At 38.9% G+C, this 26,860-nt stretch overlaps 1 protein-coding gene across 2 annotated transcripts; it reads left to right on the forward strand.

The window, feature by feature from the left end:
* Nucleotides 1-105: 105 nt before the first annotated feature.
* Nucleotides 106-26,188, forward strand: LOC145991510 (nucleoplasmin-like protein). 2 transcript variants are annotated; one of them, XM_083127530.1, is made up of 6 exons: nucleotides 106-220; nucleotides 14,035-14,165; nucleotides 15,101-15,314; nucleotides 21,712-21,815; nucleotides 25,271-25,351; nucleotides 25,939-26,188. In XM_083127530.1, exons 1-6 carry the CDS (start codon nucleotides 190-192, stop codon nucleotides 26,050-26,052), a joined length of 675 nt encoding a protein of 224 aa, XP_082983656.1. In that variant the 5' UTR covers nucleotides 106-189; the 3' UTR covers nucleotides 26,053-26,188. The 2 variants fall into 2 exon arrangements, with proteins under 2 accessions (XP_082983656.1, XP_082983657.1); XM_083127531.1 differs by lacking the exon at nucleotides 25,271-25,351.
* The last annotated feature ends 672 nt before the right edge of the window (nucleotides 26,189-26,860 follow it).

Below are 26,860 nucleotides of genomic sequence, written 5' to 3' on the forward strand. Positions count from 1 at the left end.
CACGAAAAGCTTTGTTGCAGATTTTCTGTAATGATAATGAAGTTTGAGGTATGCACCCAAGGCAACACTGCATATCACGTGATATGCAAAGGCAACCCAACCTGAAGCCGGAAGGTGCCGCATAACACGTTCACGCACACAGCAGGTACCAGTGTAAGGAACAAGTCGTACTCAAGACACACGCAGAGAATGATCGCCGATACGGAAGAATACCTGTGGGGTAAGATTCGCTCAGAACCAAATTCTAGTTTATAACTTGATTTCTTGAACGCATTTTCGACTGCTTGTTAACAATGTTTGCACTAGCATTTAGTTCGTTCCACAATATTTATTTTAGCAAGAAGAAACCTGTGGAAATAATATTTGCCCCATTTGACTCAATTCGTCTATTGAAGGTTTCCATTTGGCTTTAAGCATAAGGATTTTTAGGTTGAAGATATTGTTCTTTGCTAGTTTTTATTCTTTTGTACAAGTCACGAAACTTAAAAATCTTTGTGAATACTAGGGAAATAATAAATGAATGTTAGTCAGTTTTTGCAGTGAGAGTATTGATATTAAAGTTGGGAATTATTTCTCCGTCAGAAATGCCCTAAACTTAAAAAATATATATGTGGATCCATTTTAATGGTAATTTTCCAACTAGTCTCAATGTAAGCTGTGTGTGTCGCGTAGCGAACGAAAAACTATGACGTTTGTTAAATAGTTCCCGTTCACTTCGACAAAAATGGGAATATTAATTTCTTTGTGCAGCCGGTAGTCATTTTATTGTATTCTTTACTATTTTCTCGTGAAATTATAAATTTTATTCTGTTCGTGGAAAATGTTTTTGGACGGCTTGAAAAAAATTGGAATAAATTTACACTTCAGAAACAAGTTAGTTTGACTGTGCCATGGAACAATATGGGCCATGTAAACACGGATTTCGTAATGTCTTAATGTCACGTCAATTCAAAAATGCGCCGAGAAAGAGAAATGAAGTAGATTTGTTCTTCACTGAAGTTGCGCTGTCAACCCAGGAAGCTTTGAATTCTCAACGAAATAAATTTTCAAACGTCTTGAAAATATTTAATTTTAAAGTAGTTTTCCGCCTATTTGAGGCATTGTAGCAATGAAGCAAAAACAAGTGTTCAATTTCTGTTAATTTTTTCTAAAAAAAAATTACAAATTTCAGCATTCCCTCACGTTTAAACTACAAATAGTTATAACAGCTATGGTTCTTAAAAGTAAAAATAGTATGCCTGAATGTGAGCTAAGAAAAATCTGAACATATTCACGTCCCTGCTGCAATTGGAAAAAAGTATCTTTGTAGAGTTTCGTTCAACGTGTTTTAAGACGTTATTTTTTCGGGTTAGCTGCTGTTCTTGCTGGTTGTGTGATTTTGCTCGATAACAGGCAATGTTCTGAAGCCCAATTCTTCACTCGCCAAGTAGTCACGTGGCGGTCCTTCAATTCCTGCCCTGCTGGTCTTTGCATGATAGAAGAGTTGCTGTGAAGATAATCACCCGATCATCGAAAGGTGAATGCATGTCGCCTACCCTTCTGCATGATCTTAAGGAGTAAGAACATTTTTCCACCACTGTTCACCGTATACGAAATTATGCCTCATGACAGGCACGTATCCAGGAATTCATTTCGATCGATCGAGGGGGGGGGGGGGGTGCTGAACACAATTTTTTAAGGGGTATAGATTAGGGATATCCGGATCCTGGCGGATCCGAAATCCGAATTTGAAGTGGGGATCTGACCCCGAAACCACGTAAATATGGCATAGGAAGAAACAGGGGGCATAGGGCCCCTCTATACACCTGCCAAATTTGATGGAAATCTGAGGGGGACACTGGGGTCAGATCCCCACGTCAATTTGTCCTCATTTTGACATTTGAGGCGGGCTTTGTCCCCCTAAAACAGATTTTTAGCCGATGCAAAAAACACGTATTTCTTCCTTTGGGCCCTTTTATATACCTTCCAAGTTTCATGGAAATCTGAGGGGGACACTTAGATAACCTCCCTTGTTAGTCTTACTTTGTAATTATATAACACTGCATATATTATGTTTTATTTTAATTTTTAAAACTGTAACTAGAACAATTGTATAATTTTTGTATAACATTTCTATCTTGTTAAATGTGTTAAAGGTTTCATCCTGGAATGGAACGTCTCACATTTGTGTTTTTCAATTTCCAATACATTCGAATGAATACATATTCGTTTCAATGGCATTTACAAAATCACCCCTGACATTTTATGTTAAACAAGTAAGATTATTTTTGTGCACGAGTGTGTTAGCCGATCCGTAGCAAAGTATTTTAGGAACAATACTTGAAAAAAATCTTGTAGGACTAACTAATGAAAAAATTATTTAATCGATCATAATGCTTTTTAAGGTGTGGTAATATTATAATGGGATTGAGATACGAAACTTCCGAATCCGGATTTCGGATTCGGTATTTCGGACCCGGATCCGGAATTTTCGGATCCGGATCAGTTTGGCCATCCCTAGTATAGATAGAACCTCACAATTGCATGTTTAAGACCAGTGGTGGCAATTTGGTTCCAAAACTGTGAAGGGGCTGAGGGTGCAAGGAAGTTTACTTTCTCTTGGTAGACAAGACTTAGCATTAAGATGTGATAGTGTGGAGGCAGAAAATGAAGAGCAATTATCCCCTAAATCGTCGGAACTATTTAAATCTGTCATTTAAATCGGAACGTGATATCGGAACATTTTTACCACTGCGACACCTCTGTTTCCATGCATTAACTTTGTGTGCAGGAACCATCTCAGTATGTGTGTTTGTCCATTTCTTCTCATCAGGCATCAAACCACCTGTGTAGCAGAAGTGTTTTTACGAAACTGTTACACATGCACGGGATGGACAATCCACTCAACAACGCAAGATTCAAACTGTTGTCTGCAAACTAGATGCACAGTTCTCAATTATTTTTTTCTGATTCGAGCCTGAACACTACTAATGTGTTTTGTCCTCCCATATTTGCAGCAGCCGAAACCCACCAAATTGTTCAAATTCAGGCCTAAGCACTCGCAAGTGTTCAAAATTGTCTGTCACAGCTTCCGCAGTCTTGTCACATATCGGCACGAAACAAAGGAAGTGTTCTGGAATACAGCTGAATCGCGAAACAATTAATGCACAGTGAAAACCCTTCCGTTCCCAACACATCTGAGGTTTAATCTCCCAAAATGATCAAATGCTTACTCATCTCCAGTGACGTGTCAGTGGGAGGGTTGGTGGGGTCATAACCCAATTTGACCCAGTATTCCTTAAAAAAGATCGTCGAAGACAAGAAAAGATGGTAAAATGAAGACTGATCACAAAAAATAGCATACGGAACCACTCTCCCTTCCGAAAATCCTTGGCACGCCACATCTTTTTAAAATCAACTCACCAGAAGTTTTTTATAATTTCTTACTGGAGACTGAAGTAAAGCACCTTGAACACGATCAAATTATTCCTGAACAAATCCTTGAATTGTACGCTTAAAAGGAAATGACGTCAGAGACGCATTTTATCTGATTGGATCCAAGGTTCGGTGAAAGAATTTCTATTTAGGAATGGTTCTAATTAACGCGTATTTATATAATTATATTCTAGAACGTTTCGCAGATAAATGATTCATAAATATTGCTAAACCTGCCGCAAAATTAGTTTGGTATTGACGCTTGGGAAGCACGTGTTGAAATCGGGTCTACGTCACTGCGGGAGGGTGGGTTGCTGGCATGCGAGCCAATCAAAATCTTCCCAGTGCTTCACCCAAGCCCTGGTTACCTAGCAACAGAAAACGTTTATCTCGGTGTTGCCGCTTATCGGGCGATTCTTCCTGCGATCAGATTTCATGTTGTTGGGAGAGGACGTGTTTTGTTTGTATGTTGCGTTGCGTTGCTGTGATATTTGAACCGGTCAGTTTGTTTAGTGTTTATTGAATTTAGAGTATTCTTTGTTGTTGTTTTTTTTTATTTGTTTTATTTTACTTCGCGTTTTTTGCCTCTTGGCTAATTTGCGAAGATGGGGATGAGGGATGAAATTGATGAATGGACATTTACAAATAACCATGCCCGAGCGGGATTCAAACCCGGGAACCCTAGCGTCGTAGCGCGATGTGCTAACCACTCGACTATTCTTTGTTGTATATAGCGTGTTGTTTTAGTGGGTTATTTTTTGTACATAATTTTCTGTTCTGCTTGAGTGTGTCGTGAGCTTGTGTGAAGAATGTCAAGCACATGAGGCAATACTCGAGATGACAATGTACCAAAGAGGCCATGCACTAAAAGAAAAATTAATTCTTCTCAAAGGACATACGCGGGAGATGGTTTGTTCTGAGCGCAAATAATTTGAGCAAGAGAAAAACAATGGGGGTCCAATCATTTCTGTAAATAAAAGTTGGGAAACTGCGCGTTTCGTTGAAAGATTCGGCATTTTTTCAAGGTGGGGAAACATCTTTAAGGACAGTCATAAAATATCTGGGATTCTCATACAAAAAAAAATAATGGACGCAAAATAAAGTAAAGTATGGAGGCATATGGGAATGTGGAGGTAGAGCTCCACACATTCTCGACCTCGACCTAGGCCATATTATGGAGGTGATGTGGTTCACCAACCGCCTTTACCGCAGGTTTGCCCCAGGTACTCACTTGGGCTGAGTCGACCCCGGAGCCGCTCGGGATATTTGAAAAAGTTCCACAAACCACCGTGGGTCTCACGCGTGAAAGTCAGACGCCCCACCAACTGGACTTTTGTGCAATTCAGTTGCGGTATAATTGAAAGACGGGCAGACTTGAACGGCAACTTCGGAAAGAAATGATTTGACAAGGTAACCTGTAAACAATGCTAGTTTCGTTAATTCGTTCATGTTGTAAGGAAAATGGAAATGAAGAAAGGAAACAATAACACATTCATCATTGTTATCATCATTGTTATTCAGTTTTCCTCGAAAAACAATAACACATTTCATCATTGTTGTTCCTTTTCATAACACGTTTTCCTCGACACAGCGTCAGACGGCTACACTGCGTACCGTACCGTACCGCATGATATGGCAACACCGTGACTCGTGTTCCTTCAGCTCTCGATACCAAACTAATTTTGCGGCAGGTATAGTAGTTTGACTCCTCTTATTCAATCAAGAACATTCCCTCTCGCGCCTTCCAGAGATTAAAAATTACAACGAATCGCCCTACGTGTGGCGCTACTTTTGTGCAGCTTCCAAATGCTGACAAATCTCTACAAAGTCGACATAGTGCTAAAGTTCGCTGCGACAACACTGAAAGCTCAAGAAAAGTTTACGTGCAGTATTATCAACAGGGTTATGGAACATTCTCAGTCTTGCCTTAAGTATTTCTCTACTTAAATTATCGTCACATTATTAAAGACAAAAACCTAATTTTATGTACTGTAAACAGAAAAATATCCTGACTGGGGGGCTCGAGCCCCCTGATCCCCACCTTGAATACGCAGTGTCGGATCCAGAGGTAATAGTTCGGAGGGGTGAATTTCAATCCGGTGTAAACTGTAAACAGGGAGCCATATTGTCTTGCAAAAATAGATTATTGCATATCAGATCCTAATTCTCACCATTACCAGGGTAAACTGAACGGTCAGATATGACAAGTAAAGTGAGAAAAGAAAAACCTATTCTCGCAAGGGGTCTCGGATTGATCCCCCTATTGAGGCGTGTTGCACAGTGGTTCAAATCCAAATTGATTCTCTAGGTCCAGTCCAATTGGCCTACCATAAGAACAAAGTGGACTTACTTTATATAATATATAACCCATGGCGCGACAGCCCTGGAAGTGCCTTGACCTATCTCCCTACTGCCAGTTTCCCTCCCACAAACCTACCTAGAGGTGTGGAGATCTTCAACCGGTAATGGGGTGACGTGGGGTCAGCACGTCGAACCCTCAGCCGTTATAGGAGATTTTCCAGACCGGGTTACGCTACTCACTCGTAGCTCCACAATTGTCTCACGATGGTGGGTTGCCACCGGTCCTATACACAGGACGAGAACCCAGGCGGTCTCGAACCCATGTCTTGTCGAAGTCGAAACACCCCGCGCACCGAGACGCCGGAAGCGCAGCAACAGAACGGAACCGTTTAGTTTCCGGCGTCTCAGTGGGCCACAACCCTCAAGATAACCTGCACAGTTCTAGCCGGAAGCAGACTACAGAAGTTCTGTTGCCGGATTTTTCCGGGTTTCCCCGCGTCTGTGTGCGGGGTCCTTTAGAATGAGAAGCTACTAATCTTGACGATAAGACCGAACATTTGAGTCTTCAAAAATATTAAGCTTAATAATAATAATACAACATTTCAAAAACCTGGAAGTTTGGAGGGGCGATCGCCCCTATCGCCCTCCCCGTGGATCCGCATCTGTGGATACGTCCTATTAACAATAATGGGGTTATTGAACATTCTGTCTTGCCTTGAATTATAGTCGCATTATTAAAGAAATAAAAACTAATTTTATGTAGTGTAAACTGAAATTTCCTGGTGGGGGCACCTGATCCCCACCTTAATAATAACATGGTTATAAAGCATTCTCAATCTTGCTTCGATAATTATTTATCTCCTCAAATAATCGTCACATTATTAAAGACAAAAATCTAATTTTATCTAATGTAAACTGAAAAATTTCATGGAGCGGGGAGGGGGAAGCCCCCTGTACCAAATTTTGGATGCGTGTTATCAATAACAGGGTTACAGAACATTCTCAGTCTTGCCTCGATAATTATTTCTCCTTAAATTATCGTCACATCTTTTCACACCACAAGAAACCAAAAACCTAATTTTATCTAGTATAAACAGAACTTTCGGGGGGGGGGGGCCTCGAGCCCCTAATCCCTCTCTTGTATTCCTGCCTGCCTCATTACGCCATCAAAAGCACCTGCAATGGAAAAATTGTTCTTTGGGGTTCAGGCATTTATTATAATTTAGATACGCAATGGCGGATAAAGTAATGATACTTGGAAGGGGCGAGATTCATAATTACTTCACCTGACAAGCAATTATATCTATTTTCAATTATTTATATAAAGTTTTGGTACTGCAACTAGTAGCGTACGCAGGATTTTATTTCGAATAGAGCTGGAGTCTTAAAGGTGGATATTACTTAGCTGCATTCTTGGGGGCAATAAAAAATATAATTATTAGGGTTGAGTCGATACTACTTTGAGACAATATCCGCACAGATGCTGATACTTTTACGGATTCTCATATACCGTTGCTTGATAACTGTAATAATTAAAACTTGTTCAAAATATTGACTAATATTAGTGTAACTAACTACTTCTAATTAGTAATTATATGTATCAATTTATTAGTTTTGCTTTAAAACATGCATGATTACATCAGAATATTAAAATACCTCCAATGTGGTCTCAAAATAGTTTCCCCACACAGTATCTGTGCAAAATAAACTGAAACTTGGAAGTTGCTTGCAGTCTAATTATCTGTGAATTTAGCGAAAAGTGCCTTTCTGTATTTTTGGGGACCCCGGAAAAGACTAAATTACCGGAAGAGCATCTGCTGGTATCTGTAAATAAAATTCAACCGGCACTTTCAGATACAGACACCACCGGCTAAAAGTTGTTCAAAGACAAAAGTGCTAATCTGGTGTAAAAGGGGACTCCTTCCTGTTCTGCGGGTTTAGATTAATTAAAAAGATCAATTTTGTCGGAACTGTCTGTGGTTAGTTTCTACAAAGAAAATGTAAATGGCCTAAGTAATGGAAGATCCTTAAACAGTTTAGGTAAATTCATATACAGTAAAACCTCGTTAATCCGGGCTCAAGGTAAGCCGTACTTAGCTTATTCCGAACAGGTAAAAGGCAAAAAAAAAAAAAAAAAACAGCAGAATGAAAGGTTTTAAAAATATAGCTATAATGGAAGTCAAGAGAACTTCCCAGAGAAAAGGCAGTCAACCACTGATGAAATTGTTTCCCCGCAGTTTTGTACTGTACTGTGTAGTGTATTTAGGCCTATGCCCTTTAAATACACCATAATAAACTTGTTTTGTTGCTATAAACGGAGTTTTAATGCACTTTCTACTGTTTCTTTAGGTTATTTTAGTTAATCTGGACTTTCGTTAAACCGGTCAACTTATCCCCCATTAGTCCGAATTAACGAGGTTTTACTGTAATTCATCATACAAGAACTGTAAAAATAGTCAAATATTCATAGATGACTTCAATGTTATCCGATATGCTTGCATCTCTTTACGTTTCATTACTTCTTTCTCATAGCCCTACGCAGTGGCGGCGGTTGGGTTCCAAACGTAGGGGACAAAGATGCACAAAGTGGGGGGGGGGGGGGAGGACAGTTAATTTCCCTTCGTTCATAAGGCAGAGGCGCAACCACGAATTTTTTTGTCTGTGGGGGGAAACATCCATGCCCAAGCCGGGATTCAAAAAATCAATTTTCACACGAAAGTAGTAATGAACTCGGGGAAAACCAAAGTGGTAACTGAAAAACCCCTTAAAATAACCCCCGACTGCCATTTTTGTCTTTGAATAACTTTTAAACAGTGGCATCCGTTGGATTTTATTTACTTTTCCACAGTGGCGAAACGTGGTCTTAAGAGGAAGGCAAGCAATGCAGTACTAAAAAAAAAGGGGGTAATTAAATTATACAGCCCATTGCTCCAGTTTTCCTAGGAAAGAAAGTACATTTTAAATAATATACCACAAACTGCTCTCTCCAACGGCCATGCTGCTAAGTTCAAAATTCTTGTCACGTTATTGATGATAAAATACTTCCTATTACTTACAGCTTATCGTATGCAATTTGAAATATCAATGTTTGTTTTGGTAAATTCACAACACACCAAACAAAAGAGAACACTCACTTCAACCACTCGTTCTTCCCACGCAAATGGAAAATATTCCGAAAAGCTCCGAAGCTAACATAAGTTATATCAACCTCGTTGTAAAAATTAATGTTCACGGAGGAGTAAAAGAACTGACTTGAAACTTAAAATTAAGCTTTGGAATAATAGGTTATTACAATAGGAAGAACGAGCTGGTTCTTCTTTTTAATAATGTATTATATTAATAAAAATAATATTTCGAGTTGGATAGTATTTACGACTTAAAGTTTTTGCTAATTACAGGTCTCAGAAGTGTTTCATTGTTGTTGTTTTTTTGTTTTTTTACATGTCTTATCGAAAGAACATCAGTTTATTGCTTGTATGAAAACTTACTATAAATATAGTGTAAATTATTTGGTGTTGTCAACACTGGCGTGGCGTTGTAATTTGAGACCAGAGAAGTGTGAAGCGGACAACAGCCAGCTGTTCTGCAGATTTCCGCGCTCTCCAGTGGCGTGGATACCCATGGGGTAAACCATGTTTGTCTTAACCCTTAAACGTCGACATTATTGACACGTTTTACAAATCTTGAAACTCAAAGTAATGCTTTAAAGTTTGTCTACATGGAATTTGGAACAGTTATAATAATTTATTTCAATAATTCTGTGTATAGAAGGCTGGAGAAGGAAACGTCATTTTTGTTTAAAAATGCTGTAGTTGGTCCTTCCTAGAGAATTTATATTTGTTACATGGTCAGGATAAGAGTGAAGGAGTAGTGTTTGAGGTCGGGATGTGTTGTCTTTAACGCATTTCTCGTTGTCACAGTCCCTCTTGCTGCGTTACATACCCTTTCCATGCATTGTTATTGCTGGAAATCCCCAATTCCTTTGAGGACTCCATTGCGCATGCGTGCAGTGAACTTTTCATAGTGACTTCCGGACTGAGCACAAACGATTCCTTTGATTCCCTTGGAACCGCCTCTCTATCTGTGATGGTATTCGTCCCAGTTAGGTGTGACGTTCACTTTTTCACCTTTTGCGAGGCTCCTATCTCGGAAACTAAGCCTCAGTCGTAAAAATGGAACTCTCACTTTTTGCTTGTTTTCGTGTGAGGAATCACCTCCCAAGCGTTGTAAACGACCTTTAGAATCACCCTGTATATGGGCCTAGAGAGTGATTCGAAAGTCCCTTAACTCCCCGTATAAAAAGTAAAGGAGTTAGGCTGGGTACAATTGGTCATAATAGAAACAGGCTAGGCTTAGGGGAACCACATTGGTGTCTCCCAAGCGTCATATTGAATTTTACTCAAAATTTTTAAATGGGAAGGGGCTGATGTATATCTAGGATGACACTGTTTCCTCACATCTGGAAAATTATAAATTTGTTACAATCATGCAGTCGAAACTTTTAAATGATTAAAGATAGGTTGAGAAAACCTTCACCCTTGCATTTATCGTGAAATTCCAGCCTGATTTGACTATTCGGACTACCGCGCGGGAAAGCCGGGGTGGGTGATCGATGGTCTGAATCCTTCCGGCTTTGTCCCCACATAAAGCGGCTGTAGGGCTCACCCAGATTCAAATCAAATGGTACCTGGGAGGTTGGGGTCAAGGCAGCCGCAGCGTGGTGCTTATCACATCACCTCCAAGATGGCTGATATCGAAAATATGTGGAGCCCACATACCCTAAATGCAAGGACGTCGTTAGGGGGGGGGGGTCACGGGGGGAGCACTGGCCCCGGCAAACGTCTACGTGGCCCCGGGAAACTGTTCTGTATTTGCTGGAAATTTTACTTTGATGACAAATATTGCAAAATAATTCTTCAGTTAATTTTGCTTGCAGTTTGAAACACTTCAATTTTCAGTAGCACGAACCCAAGCAAGACATTTCTTTCAGATTTCCCTGTTTCTTGCTTGTTGAACAGAAACGAATGTATTGGGAGGGGATGCAGTTAATGCATGAGTTTCAAATTCCAAGAACAGAATTCTATTGCTTGTCCCTTTTTCGGCGCGGGAATGAATGACATAGCGGTTCTTCTCACATGCACTCAACCCTCCTGCTAATGACTTGCCCTTCAAAGGAGGGAAAGGCCACTTTCTGAAAATTCGGAGAAACATCGAAGCGGTCGGTTCATCTGTTGGTTTGGTGGACAGTTGATATCTGTCAGATAGTTTGAAGTAGGATGTGTGGTCCGAGCGGTGTAAACTTCTGTAAACGCGAGAAGATAGCATCACGAAGTGTTTGTGATCTCGTTTTCCTACATCGCGAGTAAAATGTCGAATGAGAAGCTGCCAGATTGTATTCCTCTGGAAACAATGGATCAGGATCGACTGATCGACCAAATATCCAACATATTGTCATTCTAAAAGAGTGAATACCACACAAGATCCTGGGTTTGACTCCCAGGGTGGTTGATCTCGTGTATAATGAAGAATAAACTGTTTCAATTAAGGAAGGAAACTAGGTATGTAGCAATTGTTTTTACAGCAGTCTGCATGCTCTATAAGTATTATGTTACAAAATTTGTATATATTTCTGACTTTCTGTGATTTTTCATTTAGCCTCCACCTGCAAATGCGGAAGCTGCTGCTGCTTAGGTGGCTAGACATAAAAATATAATTAATCCCTAGTCATACAGCGAATAATACTTATAATATAATCATGAGTTATGGAGAAGCAAATAACTTATCAAGCATTTTCTGTTTCTATTTGTTGTGCAGTGGTTAACAAGGTGCATTACGATACCAGGGGTCCTGGTTCGAATCCCGGACTGGGCGTATGTGTTCCTTATGATGGTCCTCTCATCAATTTCACATCACTCATTTTCATTTTCATATTCACGATTAGCCATAAAGTGTCAGAAAAGCGAAGTAAAATAAACCAAATCAATCATTTATATATTTCTATATTACGTCGCTTTTCTACCTCTTGGGTTAAATGCGACGATGAGGATGAAGGATGAGCCGAAGGAATGGCGATGGGACAGACATGATACAACCATACCTGTCCAACGTCCGAACCTTGGACCTCTGGTTTCGTAGCGTGTTATACTCAGGTCAGTGGAATTCTTAGGAAGAAAAGCTGTAAAAGTAGGGTGAAAAGAAGCAAAGTTGTACGATGCATAAAAAGCAATGTTTAGTTCTAAAACCTTCCAATTATAGAGTTCGTGTTTTAAGTTCACTGTATGCACAGTAAGGCTAATCGGGGATCCGAACCACTGTGCCTCCACCGGGTATCGAACCCGGAACCCCTTGATTACAAGGCGGCGACGCTACCACTGACTCATCGAGGAGGCAGAGAAAAACTTACAATTAGTCAGTAAAATTAATATTGAGGGACAAGGCCTGCGAAGAGTTCTTACATTCGGTTGCATGTGGTCATCACACAGTCCCATAGTTTCGAGAGCAGAATTTGCTTCCATATCGCTTTCAAGTACTTCCCAAATTGTCCTCACGATGTTGGAACAGCACAGACATTTTTGAACTAATACAAGCAGGCACATACCCAGGGAAGGAGCTCGGGGGCTGCAGTCCTTTCCCGAAATCCTACAAATATCTGATCTCAAATAATGTGTAGTAGTAATTAAATTTACTTCATTAACAGGATTAAACATCTTGTATATGGTAAGTTGCAATATACCAAGAAATTAATCTTGAGCGCATTTACTCCTTCCCCGAACCTTTTCGTCTTTAGATGGCTGCTGCCGATAAGGTATAAGTCCCTTCCGAAATCAAATTCTGGCTACCGGACTGACCACCAGGGATCGAACCTTGAACCTTTAGATTGATTGCTTTATTGAACTGGTGTTTTAAGTCCACTTTATGCACATTAAGGCTAATCGGCAGTAAACCTACAGTTTAAAGTGAGATCCGAACAACTGTGCCTCCATCAAAAATCGAACCTGGGCAGGTTGTTGAACCTGCTGAACCAAAGACGAGAGCGTAATCATTTGAGCGTGTGGGAACTTATATGTGCCATCATATATTCAGTTTTCCACTCACAAATAAGATTAATTTTAAGAAATTAGACGTGTGCATATAATTTCTTAGTCATCATTCTCCAAGTGAACAATCAGATGCCATAGAAGACTCGGGCCCGCCCTTTAGAATACTGCTTAACGCAGTCGCCTTGAACTAAGAGATACCGGATTCGATTCCAGTATGAACTGTATTCATGAGATGCCTAGCTTGGACTCATTACGCACACATTTCATATTTGCACTGTTGCCAATACTTGTAAACCTGGTTCCAGCACTTTGTCTAAAACCATGGAAAAGGGTTTTATCTACTTCTCAATTTTTTCCCAGCAATTTTACAAATCTAAAGACTAATAACATTGTTCTTAGTGCATCAGCCATTAAGCTAATGAGTTCATTCTGCATGTAGTTTCCCGAATAATGGCTGTGTATCTCGCGAGAGTATATCCGTTGACTGTTGGGGGCTACAGAAGAAAATGATGTTCCTTTCCAATTTATTGATTGGTTCAATTGGTGTTTTTAAGTCCACCACTTTATACACAGTAAGGCTAATTGGGACTGGTTCTACAGTGTAAAGTGGGATCCAAACCACTAGGAGCATCCACCGGGTATCGAACCCGGAACCCCTTGATTACAAAGCAACGATGCTACCATGCGCCACCGAGGAGGCCCTTGCTCCTTTTCTTTCAAAGACTGTATATGTATGTATGAATATAGTATAGGCCTATATGGTGTTTAAATAGTTTGTTAATTTATAATAGTTTGATAGAAAAAAAATCTTACGTTTGGGCCCCCCTCCCAAACTGATCAACCTAGCTATGTCCCTGCCTAAATGTGCCTTCATGGCACGGTGCTTATATGCACAGGGAACTTTAAATTCACCTTTACCTGTATATATTGTATTCGTTTCTGTACCCCTGAGTAACTAAGTTTATTTTGTACATACGCATATACGCCCCTCTATGACAATGGCCGAGGGCCCCCTTAAAGGCTTACTTTACTCCCCCCCCCCCCGCACTGCGGGGTTTTGCAGCTTGTAGATCCGGCACAGATTTTAGGTAAATTTGGCAGAAGTGTGTGCTAAAATAAAAACTCAAAATTTTAGGCAAAATAACGCCGAAAGTGGAAAAAATCACTTTTATAAGAAAATAAGGAAATACACCTCTTAACCATAACTATAGTTAACTTTAGACATAACTATAGACACCTCTATATCGGACTGACATATTGCTTGATTTTTTTCTTCCAGGTATCACGCTCACAAAAGATAAGCAGATGGTTCAATGGGACCCAGAAAGGGGAATTTCTGACGATGATTCGGTTGCTAGCAAAAATTTGGAACACTCTTCGAAAGGAGAGTACCAGTTAGTAGTTAAGCAGGTAATATACTTTCACTTTAGCTATACATAAAAAAAATCTACCCAGAGTAGAATCAAATGTCCACATGGACGTCCGCAGGATTTTTTCCAGGGAGGGGCAAGGAAGGTGGTTTTTTTTTCAGGGGGGCAAACAAGTCACATTTTCCTCAATAATAGTGTTGTTCCCTCAAAAAACAATGCTTAAATTTGAATTTATCATATTCATGCAATAATTAACACATATTATTGTGGCTGTAATGAAATTATATGTGAAAAATATATAATTTTTGGTTGACTTTCATTTTCCAGAGGGGGGCTACGGCCCCCCCTTTGCCCCCCCTTCCGGACACCCATGAATGTCCACTAACCCTTTGAAAAAGAAAAACAAATATCGATACTGACGCCACTTTTGTCTACACGGTAAAATAGATCTGAAGAGGCAAAGGTGGAATATACAGGTTGGTCCACTATAATTTGTGTAAATTCCTATTTTGTCTTTATTAACCAGTAGGCCCTTATCAGTGGTAGTATATAAAAGTTATTCTTTTCAAGGTGTAGGTGATAACTCATAGGCAGTAAATTGTTTAAAACTACCAAAAGTTTCTGTATAATGTATGTGAATAAACAATTGTTTATATGGTTTGTAAATCCATTTTATGCACAAATAGGATAATCGCGACTGGAGCTACAATTAGTGGGATCTGAAATACCATGTACCTCCACTGGGTATCAAACCTGGGATCCCTTGATTACAATGAGACATTGTTACCACTATGCCATCCCTGAGGGCAAATTTACTTGAAATATAAATCATAGACTGTATTGTAGATAATTATGCAAATTATGCATAGCCTTTATATCATGAACTAACATTTATAAAAATTCCCCATTTATCATCTTGGTAACAGTAAAGTATACACACATGCTTTTCATTATATTGTATTGTTTTTGTTCCAGATTATTTTAGATAGTGATGCACCATCCGGTGAAGAGAATGTCGTGGCTGTTGATGCAATGGGATACAACTCATCCGTTGATATGCCCATAGCCAGGTTGAAGAACGACTCAAATATCCAGTGCTATGTTGACTTGTACTTCCCTGATCCTCCAGTGAAATTCCTTCTCAAGAAAGGAAGCGGGCCGGTTCACCTTATAGGAAATTTCTCAATAGGTGAGTTAATTCACAAGCCTCCGCGACTGAGTGGTCTCTGGTTCTCAGTCTAAGGTCTCTGGTTCGAACCTTGAATAAGACATGAGTGTATCTTTGTACGATCATCTATCCTCATTTTCGTGATTAACCAAACTTGTAGAAAAGCAAGAACAGAAGGAGATTGGAGAGAGGGGATTTATCCCTTCACTCTAGGAGATAAAAGTTTTTAAGGAAGAAGGGGGGTTGCAGGGACTACTTAAGATAATTTTCACCGGGCGCGGTGGATTTTTGGAACTCCTACTTTCCACTTTGTCCCCCCAATCTTTCTACCCTGGTCATCATACTTTCAACCTTCCTCCAATAAAAAACATGACAATGTTATTATTACAAGTCAAATTAAAATTGTAGGGCAGATTGTATACAGCTCAAATTTAGATGAGGTATAAACTGTTAACAAAACAACCTCAAGGCTGCAACACTAATAAAGTGAGCTTCAAAACGCAATTTTTGTTATTTTAAAGATGGCGCCACCTCTACACACTTGCACCAGTGAAGAGGAGTGCTTTCTTGCCCCCCCCCCCCCCCCCCGTCAGCCTAAATCTTACATTTCTCAGGAAATGAAAATTCAATCTCTGTACACTTCGCAACATCTTATTTGACCGCCCTGAAAAATTTCAAAGTCCGGAATTCGTAAATTTGGCAGCATAGCGCTTCGGAGCCAACTAAGAGTAGCCAACTTTGCAACATTTCTTCTTCATGAATGAAAACGCTCGTGATTTTTTTTTCATTCTTTCACATTCCATAAAGTAAAGATACCCTAAAGCAGTAACAAAATATGAGTAGACAAGAGAAATGTTAAGTAGAAATACGAATGTTGAAAATATTTCAAGATTCTTCGTTCTGAATTTGAAAATAGGAAAATGTATGTGCATTGTGAAACACTGAACAGGTTCTCATCCACCTGGAAAGAATTGCGGTCAAATTTGAATGCAAGAAGGCAAATTTGATGATTTTATGCGAAATGTTTAGTAAAGATACCTTGCACAACACCAAACGATTCTGCAAAGTGTGTCTTTTCCTTGGTTCTTGGCGAAAAATGGTTCGAAACTCCGGCACAATGTTGCTTCAACTGAGATTAACGTGCTTTACTGAGCTTTCTGTTAGCAATCTCCTGGAGTAGTTGGTTAGAAGACAGCACTTTCGTTCTTTTATTGTTTTCGTCAAGATCGAAACATCGTAGGTTCAAATCCCACCCTTTCCTTTATTTTTTCCTTTTTATTTGCCGAGTACGAAGTGTTCTAATAACGTAATATTATAATATGATATTACTGTAAATATTTATGCGATGCATGCTCAGTGGCGGCGATTGGGTTTCAAAACTGATGGGGGCAAGGAGGGGGGAGGGCAAGGACAGTTTCTTTCCCTTGGTAGATAATATTTAGCATAGTGCTGGGTCATCTGCCCCTCCACACTCCATAATCGTCGCCTCTGTGCATGCCTCAACTAATGCTTCTACTAAGGTTTTTAATCTTTCAGTGATTGGCAGGATTTTAGGAAATACGTTTCCTTTCATTCAGCTGTTATAAGTTAACACATATTAAGAACTTACATGTCAACTTTCTGCATCCGGAAATGCTGGACATAAATCGCATAAATATCAACGGAAATATACAAGAAACGTAGATAAGCATTCTCGTCCAAAGCCGTTTACTTCCCGAAAAAGATATTGCAAAGAAGTAGGTTTGAACCCATGACCTTCATTCCATAAGCAAAAGATCCCCCTACACCACACGGTTCACGTTATTTTATGCACTCGGTTCGGATCCCACTTTAAACTGTAGGTCAAGTTCCGATTAGCCTTACTATGCATAAAGTTGACTTAAAACACCAAATCAACCAATTCATCTCCCTTCAGTCCGTATTTTCGATTCTTGGTGAATTTGCTAAAAGAACCATGTCAAGACATCTAAATATGTAAGTTTTACTAGTAAATGCATTTAAAATGCACGAAACAACAGGGAAGGAGAAAAATAAACCTCAAAAATAAGTAAAAATGCAACAAAAACGGTTAAAATACTGACAGATAAACTAAAAGCCAAAAAGTCCGAAAAATGCAAAAAAAAAAAAAAAAAATGTAAAATAGAAAGTGTTTTCAGACTCTAACTGAAGGGAAACGGACATGATATCAGGTTTAGCATTGTTTTTAAGGGTCAGAAAAAAAATTGATTTTTCATCAACTTCCGGACCCTAATTATGACCATTGAAAAACTTGGAGGTAGCTTACTTAAAATTCTCTTGCTGAGGGATCGTATCTTCCCATATCTCCACTTCATAATACAGAAAAACAAAGTTCATATTTCGAAAATGACTTGGAGTTTTCCATCACGAAAATGTTTTTCATAGTTTGAAGTTCGTTAGTATTATCTTTCAAGATTTCCATTGTTTTAATTTTACACATATTTTATATTTCATACGTTCCTCTCTCTTTTCATAGTCTTTGGAAAAAAGCTGAAGTTTCTTGTCAAACGGAGTCTGGTTTAAATGACTCCTTTTCGCTCTCCTGTTCCTACTTTAAACAAACATACTTCGTAACTAAACGATTGCTTGTTCAAAACACGTAATTTTTACACAATTTACAAAATGACAAAACGCCAATAGATATGTTCATCATTTCTCCCTTTCAGTGTTTCTCGATTTTATCTGAATTCGTTTCCTCATGAAAATTGCCATGAGGAAATTAATGATGTGACATTGTGTGAATTGGTTTCTTCAAACTGGTAGCAAATTTTAACATGAGCTACCTGGAGAAGTGGTAGCGTGCTTGATTCTTACGAGGGAGGTCGTAGGTTCGATTCTCCACCTAGGCAGAGTTTTTTTCAGGAGTATATCGTTGGGTGTAAAGTTTATCCACCGTGCTAAGAAGTTAACACTGGTCTCTGTATTTCACGAGAGGAAAGGAAAAAGTAAGAGAGTTATTTCGATGATAGGAGGAAGTCACATGCCACGTGGAATGCGCAGAATCAAGTTATGTAGAGCTAAGTCTGTGATGGTGGTATCGAATATTGCAAAGTTAGTCGGAAAGTTTGTTATATCTGATACTCGTACTTTCTGTTCAAAGAAGACAAACATTTTAGATACAAAGCAGTGAGGAATTAACGATCATTATGAGGTTTTGAATTTTTTGTTTGTCACTCACTATATAAATACTTATTAGTAGTTTCTTATCGAATCGGCCTTCGTCGCAACAATAATTTGTTAATAAGCGATTTACTATTAGTTTTAGACGCATGGTAAGATGCTGGTCCGAGGATTGACAAGTCATTACGAAGGAACGGACATAAAATTACCAATCTTAGCAATTTGAACTCATTAAACGCTCTCCTTCGTTACAGTACTGCACTACATCACTACTTAACATAACTGTATATCTTTTTTTAGTATATCGAAATCAAATAATCAATATTTTAGGTGTCAGTGAAGAACAAAAATAACATAACTTAAATAACATTACATTTTGCATCCTGAATACATATGATTTGTGAATTAATCATGATGTGTGTGTTAACACAGCATATGAACAGTTTAGTTTAGTTTAGTTTAGTTTATTTGCGTCCAAGGACTACCGGTGTGTACAAATTACGGTACATGGTAATATAGGACATGTCAATACTTACATTACAATAACATTACAGTAACTAAAATGAAACGTTTTAACTTTAAAACCTGGAAATCTCCAACTTCTAAGGGGAAATATGCGCAGAAGGGACGTCCCTCAAGTGTGCATCGGATTCATTTTTTAAATATTCTAATATCAACGGTATCTGTTCAGCAAACAAAAAAAAGAGAGAGGAGAGGGTGGGATTTGAACCCGCGACCTTTCACGCTTGATGAAAATTAAAAATAGCAGCGCCTTACAACTGCTCTACGTTAACTTAATGACGTTATACTCTTAAAAACATGTTGACGTTTATGAAAACTCCCACCTTCCTGTGTTTCAAGCACATTTTCTCGACAAGTCGTGTAAAATGTATGTTTTTGAGAACTGTTCGATATTATGCAAGGTATTGTAAATAAAATGTCGCATAAACTCCTCACAAATTTGCTTCTTTCTGCACAAACTTGATGGCAATTTCCTCCAGGTGGAGAAAAACTCTATTCAGTGTTTCAAACTCCCCAACTTTCAAGTCGAGCAAGCAGAATCGTAAATATCTCTCAAGGTTATTTTTCCAATTTATTATATCTGTTTGATTGTGTATTATAATAGCGGTTTATAGTTTCTAAGTTCATGGAAAGTGTTAAATTGAAAACCTATCACCGCTGAGTTTATCGTCTAGTGGAAGGACCTACTCAAAGTTGGCTACTCTCACCTGGAGCTGAAGTGCAATGTTGCTAAGTTTACGATTTCGGGACTTAGAATTCTTTTGGGGCGGTCAAATAAGATGTTGCGAAATGTACATGCTTACCACACCAGCAAGTTTACTAATGGAGGAGAAATTTTGACAATATCCTCAGTTCGCAGGCAGATGGGTGGAAAAGCCTTCACAGTGGCTCAGAAGTGACTGCACATGGACACAGCAATGGGTCTTTGCTAAAATGCAGCAAGCATGTGCAATCCTACATACAGAAATCTATTAGATAAGAAACTGAAGCAAATTAAGGTTTTCATTTGACTCTTCCTTGTATATTTATGGTTTTAATAAAAAAGTAGCCTTATTTTTCAAGTGTTACTGTTAAAGACCACTTTATTGTAGCTATATTTTTACTGTTATTTTGATGTCAGTATAAATAAATCTTAGGTTAAATTGTTACATGATTTTGCAATATACTTGTTATGCAGCAGTGACTTCAATTAATTCTTGTCAACAAGTAAATCACTCTTTTTAAAACAAATAACCATACACCCAGTGGAGGCACATAGTAGTTCGGACCCTACATTAAACCCTACATCCAGTCCCAATTAGTCTCTGTGCATAAAGTGGACTTAAAATTAAGCTCGAATTAAGCTATCAGAAATATGATTTTGGTGCTAATAAAGGGGGTTCTCTCGGTTTGGTGCCACCCTCAGCAGTCACCCAGCCTTATGCTGCCCTGGGGGAGTGTTAAGGTAAAATTACAGATTAAGGAGCTCCACATAGACTGATGGCTAGTGCTCTCATCTTTGTGATTCCTGGCGGGACCTCCAAAATTTGTGTTGACCCAGCATTGTGAAGGCACTTGGGAACTGCTTCATGCCAATAATAGCAAAATGCATTATTGAAAACTGCGACAATGGGGCACGATGTGCTTGGCAATTCGTTACCCTCTTGGTCATGATTTGTATTCAGGGTACAAGTAAGTATTTCTAGGTCACATGACAGGCAGCAAGTGCATGGAAAATTAGGGAAATATGTCATAAGTATTAACTTGCATTGAAAAATTGCTTCAATGCTTGCAGTGTTAAGTCTAAAAGAGATTCCAGCTATTCAAAAGTTTTTCTAGATAAACTAATTGGAAATGTCTAGAATTTAAAGGAGAATCTGAATCAGCGTAAGCAATATCACAGTGGAAGGCTAGACTAGCTCCATGGAGGAAGAATCTACAAGTGATAGAGGAAGTAGGTAGAAGCATGCGTTGTAAATTTCAGTTCAATTACATTTGAATACATTTGGATGCTTTGTAGTTCGCAATGGTTTCTAAAACTCTCATTTTATTAGTGACATTACATTACTGTGTGTGAAACTTCAATTCTTCAGCAGCAGTTTTTTGATGGAACCAGTTTTCCTTATCTGTTCCACTCCTATTCTGCCACTGAACTTGTCCTGTCAGCGAATGCACATTTGCGTCGATTGCCTCAACAGGCACTCATAGAATCTCATATTGGCCTGCTTGTGTACAAGGTGATAGGGCTAGACACTGAGGTGCTTCTAATTGAACTTACTTTTATTTTATGTCACTTTCCTACCTATAGGTTAATCGCGTCGATGAGGATCAATGATTAAGTGAACTTGTTGAGGATCCTTTCATGGAAACCCATGCTCAGGTCGTTAACCAGTCTTGTGCCTAGATTGAGTGGACTACTTGATGCTTGCCCACCTGGCTGGTTTGTTGAACTCTGAATGCCATTGAAATACATAATACTGGAAAGTATTGGTCTTTGGGGGTATTATATTAACATACTAGTTGATAAACTTGCAACAAAGTTAAATTCCCAGAAGTCCTAAGTACATTAAAAAAGTGATTTCCAAAATGTTGGTGTGGTTTGCCCAATTTATAGGATCCCATGCAAGACATATTATCACTGTAATGCTAAAAATATTCCAGTGCTGATTCAATTGCGCTCAAATAATTGTAATCTTTTTGAACCTACAAATTTTCACACTATCCCTAAACATGAGTAAGTTGTTTCATAACTACCAAGCATTCTCATCCTTTTTTATAGGGTCACTTGGAGATGATGATGACGAAGAGGAAGAAGATATAGAGGATGAACTAGATGAAGAGGAACTTCGTGCTCTCAAGGAAGAGGAAGAAGCTGCATCTAAGGTAAGAGAATCCTTGCAATACTGTTACAGAGTACATAGCTCAAGACCAAGTTCTGAAGACCCACCCCGGTTCAATTCTCAAGCTTCTTTCTACTTCCTCCAAACACAGTGGCCTGGCTGCAGGGTTGCCAGTAGCACAGCAGCCTAGTCATGGTTAATATGGTGATCAATTCTGCCTGCCTGTATTCTGCCTAAACTGTATACACCATCAAATGAAAAAACTTCATATTACACTGGAATATAGAATGCTTAATTTTAGTGTCACTGTAGAAGTTCCTGTGACTACTTCATATTGAAGAACGTTGAATTTTTTAAATCAGTTGCTCCAGCCATGCATCTCTATTCTCCCCTCCCATAGGTCAAGAACAATTTTGGAAGTCACAGAATTTTTTCAACAACCATTTTGCAACCACAAAAGCTGATGGAATGGAAACAAATCTGCTCAGCAAGATTCTTTTTTTTGACAAAATTAATTCTGGTTGCAGCATTTTGCAGTCTGTGAAAACAAGACCTTATGCAAAGGTGGTCAAAAGCTTTTTGAAAAAGTACTATCAGATCTGTGGTTTCTAAACTAATAGTAACAGAAGGGGCGCACAAATTCCTAGTTTGAAAGTTGACTGTCTTTTTCTCCTTCGTAAATATTTCTAAGCATGCCTCTGTTTCTGTCTTCTTGTCTTTACCACTTTCTCTGTCAGTGTCCTTTGCCACTGAATACCTCTCCACCTTCCTCCCGTGCCTCTTTCCTCAGTTTCACTTTTCTCTTGTCTTTTCAGTTTGACTCTCTCCGCTAAGTCTAGCCTATTTGTTTCTGTATTTTCTCGCTTCCTTAAGCTGCTTGTGGTCTTTTTCTGTTGCATTCGATTTCTCTATACTTCCATGAACAATAATGAATTGTTAAATTTGTGTACCCCTTTGACCTATATGCAACAACCATTGATACATACAATAGACCTTCACAATATTTGCAAAGTAGTAATTTATAAGTGTGGGACTGGGAGTGTCTGGTGGTATATCTGCATTTAATTCTATTGGCAGCATGTGAAGAAAAATTCAATGTTCAATTACACTGTATGATGTAAGTGTGGCTATGAGAAGGAAATTGTGTTCCCCCAAAATATATGCACATAGTAACCTTAACGTAATGTCAAGTTGACTGACTAAAAGTAGCTCATAGAACAGGCATTAATATTTTTGTTCAAAACAGTTTGGTGTATACATCACTGGCAGTTTAACGACTGTGTTCAGGTAGCCTTCTCCAGGTAATGCCTACTAGGACAATTGTCTATTAATTTTTAGATACGTACGTCAGAGATTATTTGATTTAGACCTGATTTATTCCTTTTGAAATGGACTATTTAGTGTTGCTCTCTAAAGGGGTAATTGGTTAATTTCAACCATCAAAGGAAACTGTTGGCATTTACCAGTGGCGTAGCGTTATAGTATGCCCATACGCCCGGCGTTCCCAGATTTAAAATTTCAAAAATACATAAATGCTGTAAATATAAAGGAAATCTTGACTAATTTCATATATGTTTGACCTTCATGGCATTATAATAGCTATTTTTCGCGACACGCTTGCAACGCTCCACTAACAACTCGTTCCAGCATTTTTTTCAATGCCTTTCCTGTCTGGACATCGGGCAGGTTCGGCGTAAAGAACTCTATATTCCTTGCTGCCTTTCTGGAGGGAAAGCTTGGATCTCTACAGCATGCGCGCAAATGCTCTCTCATACGCCAGCGTATGGAGCAGAGGGCTACGTGATTGGTTCATGTGACCCTTCCTGCCTTCTGAAGCAGATGACAGCGGTAGAATTCCTACCCGGTTCTTCGCGCTCGTGCTATGTAATGCTACAATACGCAATATTTACCAAACTCAAATATACCATTTCTTACCATTGCATTGTATAATTTATCGCACGAACAGCGATGTGCATTAAGAACTAAAAGATCAACACAGTTTTTGTCAAATAAATTGGTGAAGTCCTCGTGGTAGAAGCTCTACCACTTAACCTACAAAACTATTCTTTTTTTTATTATTATTATTATTATTATTATTTCTTCGTTAGTATCTAACTGCAGTATCTAACTGCTTAATATTGTGTCAATGGAAATGTTTAGCATTCATTTGAAAACACTTAACATCGAATGGTCTGTGGACAAAATTATTTTAAAATGTTTATCACCATTCCAAGATGCAATAAACAGTGGTCTGAATTACTAATCGGCACCGTTACGTCAGTAGAGTGTACGATAGTTGGACCATCCTCCCACCTCCGTGTCTGTGTGCTTTCCACAGCGCGCCAAGGCGACACGGGTCCCTGGTTCGAATCCCGGCATTAGCACGGGTGTTCTTTGAGTGTCCCTTCATGAACTTCATAAATATCATCACTCATATTCATATTCGCGATTAACCAAAAGTGGTAGAAAAGCAAAGTAAAATAAACCAAATCAATCAGTAGTTGGATTGCCCACAACAATGACGTCTACTGTTGTTCAGAGGCGCTTGTGATTCAGGTAGGTTTTCTAATGACTTGTCATACCGAAAAGTATAAAACACCAGAGTTCAAAACATTTGTTGCATGGTGAGGCATCTCATTTTCTAGCTAAAACAGGCATAGATGATGTTTTATTGAAAACCCAGCTGACTTCAGGCAAATAAACAATACCTGGCGACTAATACCATAAGTAAATTATAAAGCAAGAAAGGGCCAACCCTTTCTTCGGACTTGGCGTTCCCACCCGAAATGCCCATGCTATGCCACTGGCATTTACTCTATACATTTGTGAGGTTTTATGAATTTTCTTAACTGGGGTGATAATTTCCACCTGCAATCTCAAAGCACAGATTGATGTAAGAGAAAATACCATGGCTTAAATGAGTTTTTGCTGTAATGTGTATTTGTCTTAGGGTTTGAACTGCAGAGTGCCTGTAACCTCTCACAAGGCCATTGATAAAGTAAAATCAGTATGTTGGTCAGTGGTATGTATAATTGGGAGCTATGAGGCTTTAGTCCCCCCCCCCCCCAGATATCTTGAAGAAAAATATTTATGATCAAAAAGGGGCAAAATATGTACAAGTACTTAAAAATGATAAATTACACAACAAAATTTTGAAAAAAAAATTAAATGTAAAGCAAAATATTCCTTAATGGAAAGTAGAAAAATTAAGGGTTGAAATGGTAGAGGTGTGAATGATTTCTGTATTAGCAGGTATAGATATTTCTGCAGATTTGAACTTTAATCAAAGATACATATTAGAGGGAGGGGGGAGGACCACTTGAATCAAGGCTGTGTGAACAACAAACTCTGCTTTATAGGTCATGGGAACAAACATGATAAATTTATAGCATGCAAAAGCATTGTCAGAAGTTTGATGTAAAACTGCTTAGCAAAGTTCATTAACTTGCTGCTTCAACGACATCGAGCTCCACTGAAAGGAATTATTTCTACTTTCAGATGAAAAAGCGCAAGCCAGCTAAGAATGAGACAGATGTCAAACACCCGCAGAAGAAACGAAAAGTAGTCAATGAAAATGATGTAAGCAAAACTCGTTTAAGCCAGTATATAGGATCCCCCCCTCATAGAATATTTATATTCGATAAATAATTTTGGGATTTAAATACGAATTGTAATATTTAGTATTAAATGTTATAGGTGTTCTCTTCCTGCTAAACTCCTAACACAGAGAGTCTGGCAGCCAATAAGTTACTCATGGCTAAGAATATATTGGCTTAGCTCTTCACTAGCATGCTATCTAATGAAGTGACTATTGGGTGGGTGGAAATTTAACCCTATAGGCATTTTAATATTTACAGAAGTATTACAGGTTGGCCTGAGCTTTTAATTGAATGAACCTTGTGAATTTTGATTTTTATTTTCCTAATCTTATTGCGACCAGGGTGATAAATGCTGAAATAAGAGAATGTGTCATGCCTTTCCTATAATTCAAACTTGGGACACCTCTGCCTTATTAGGACATCACACAATCAGATCCACCTTCAGTTAGGCTGCTGAGCAACTATTGTAGGGTGATGAGTTAGGAAAAAAAAGATTGAATTATTTTTCAGACATTAGATTTGTAATCTATGCAGATGTTGGAGGAATCATTTTTGGTTTTATTGCAGGATGAAGATGGTGATGCAGATGTATCCATGACTGAAGACGAGACCTCAAAAAAGAAACCAAAAGGGAAGGCCAAAACACCTGCAAAAAAATCAACACCTTCAAAGAAAAAGTAAATATAACTAAGTTTGATGATTGTAATTTTTTTGAGATATATTTCATTCTATTCCTTTTATATATGTGTTGTATTTCATTCATGTTATATTGCATTTGTACTGAATTGTAAAATATAAAGATTTCTAGTTTCGCTATTATCAGTCTTTTCATTCTTTCCTCGCTTGGAACCACTGCACGAATACAACCAAATACTTAGGTGCAATACGTACAGGTTGAACCAATCTCATTTGGTGCTCCCACGCAGAAAAAACTGTGTAGCAAGATTTAAACACAAATGGAGCATAGTTGCTTTAATGTAAATATCTTCATACATCATATGTTGAATAGGGTATAGAACCTATTAATAACCAGGAACAAAATAACAATGCAGCCGACAAAATTTTTTTCTCAATTCAAATCTCTTGTGGCCGCGGTGGCTCAGTCGGTAACGCGTCTGACTACCATGCTAAAGGTCCCGGGTTCGATCCCCGGTCGGTTCAAATCCGGGAACTTTTCTAACGATGGAAGCGGCCCCGGCGCCCACCCAGCGTCGAATAACATGGGTACCTGGGGGAAACCCTGGGGGGTAAAGGCGGTCAGGGGCGTGGTGCTGATCACATCACCCCCACTCACGACCGGATCAAGAAAGTGTGGGACGTTACCCCCACACCCCCTATACGCCTTCATGGCGTGGTGCTATGCACAGGGGAGCACTTTACCTTTTTTTTTTTTGTTTCTCACCTGCACTAAAAGGAGGAAACATACAAATTACTAAAAGGGTTGAGGCTGAATAATTTGAAACTTGACCTGTTACTTTCCTCTTGGGCA

The sequence above is a fragment of the Lepisma saccharinum genome, chromosome 8 (genome assembly GCF_977018435.1).
Source record: "Lepisma saccharinum chromosome 8, izLepSacc3.1, whole genome shotgun sequence".
In the NCBI taxonomy this organism is placed as follows: Eukaryota; Metazoa; Arthropoda; class Insecta; order Zygentoma; family Lepismatidae; genus Lepisma; species Lepisma saccharinum.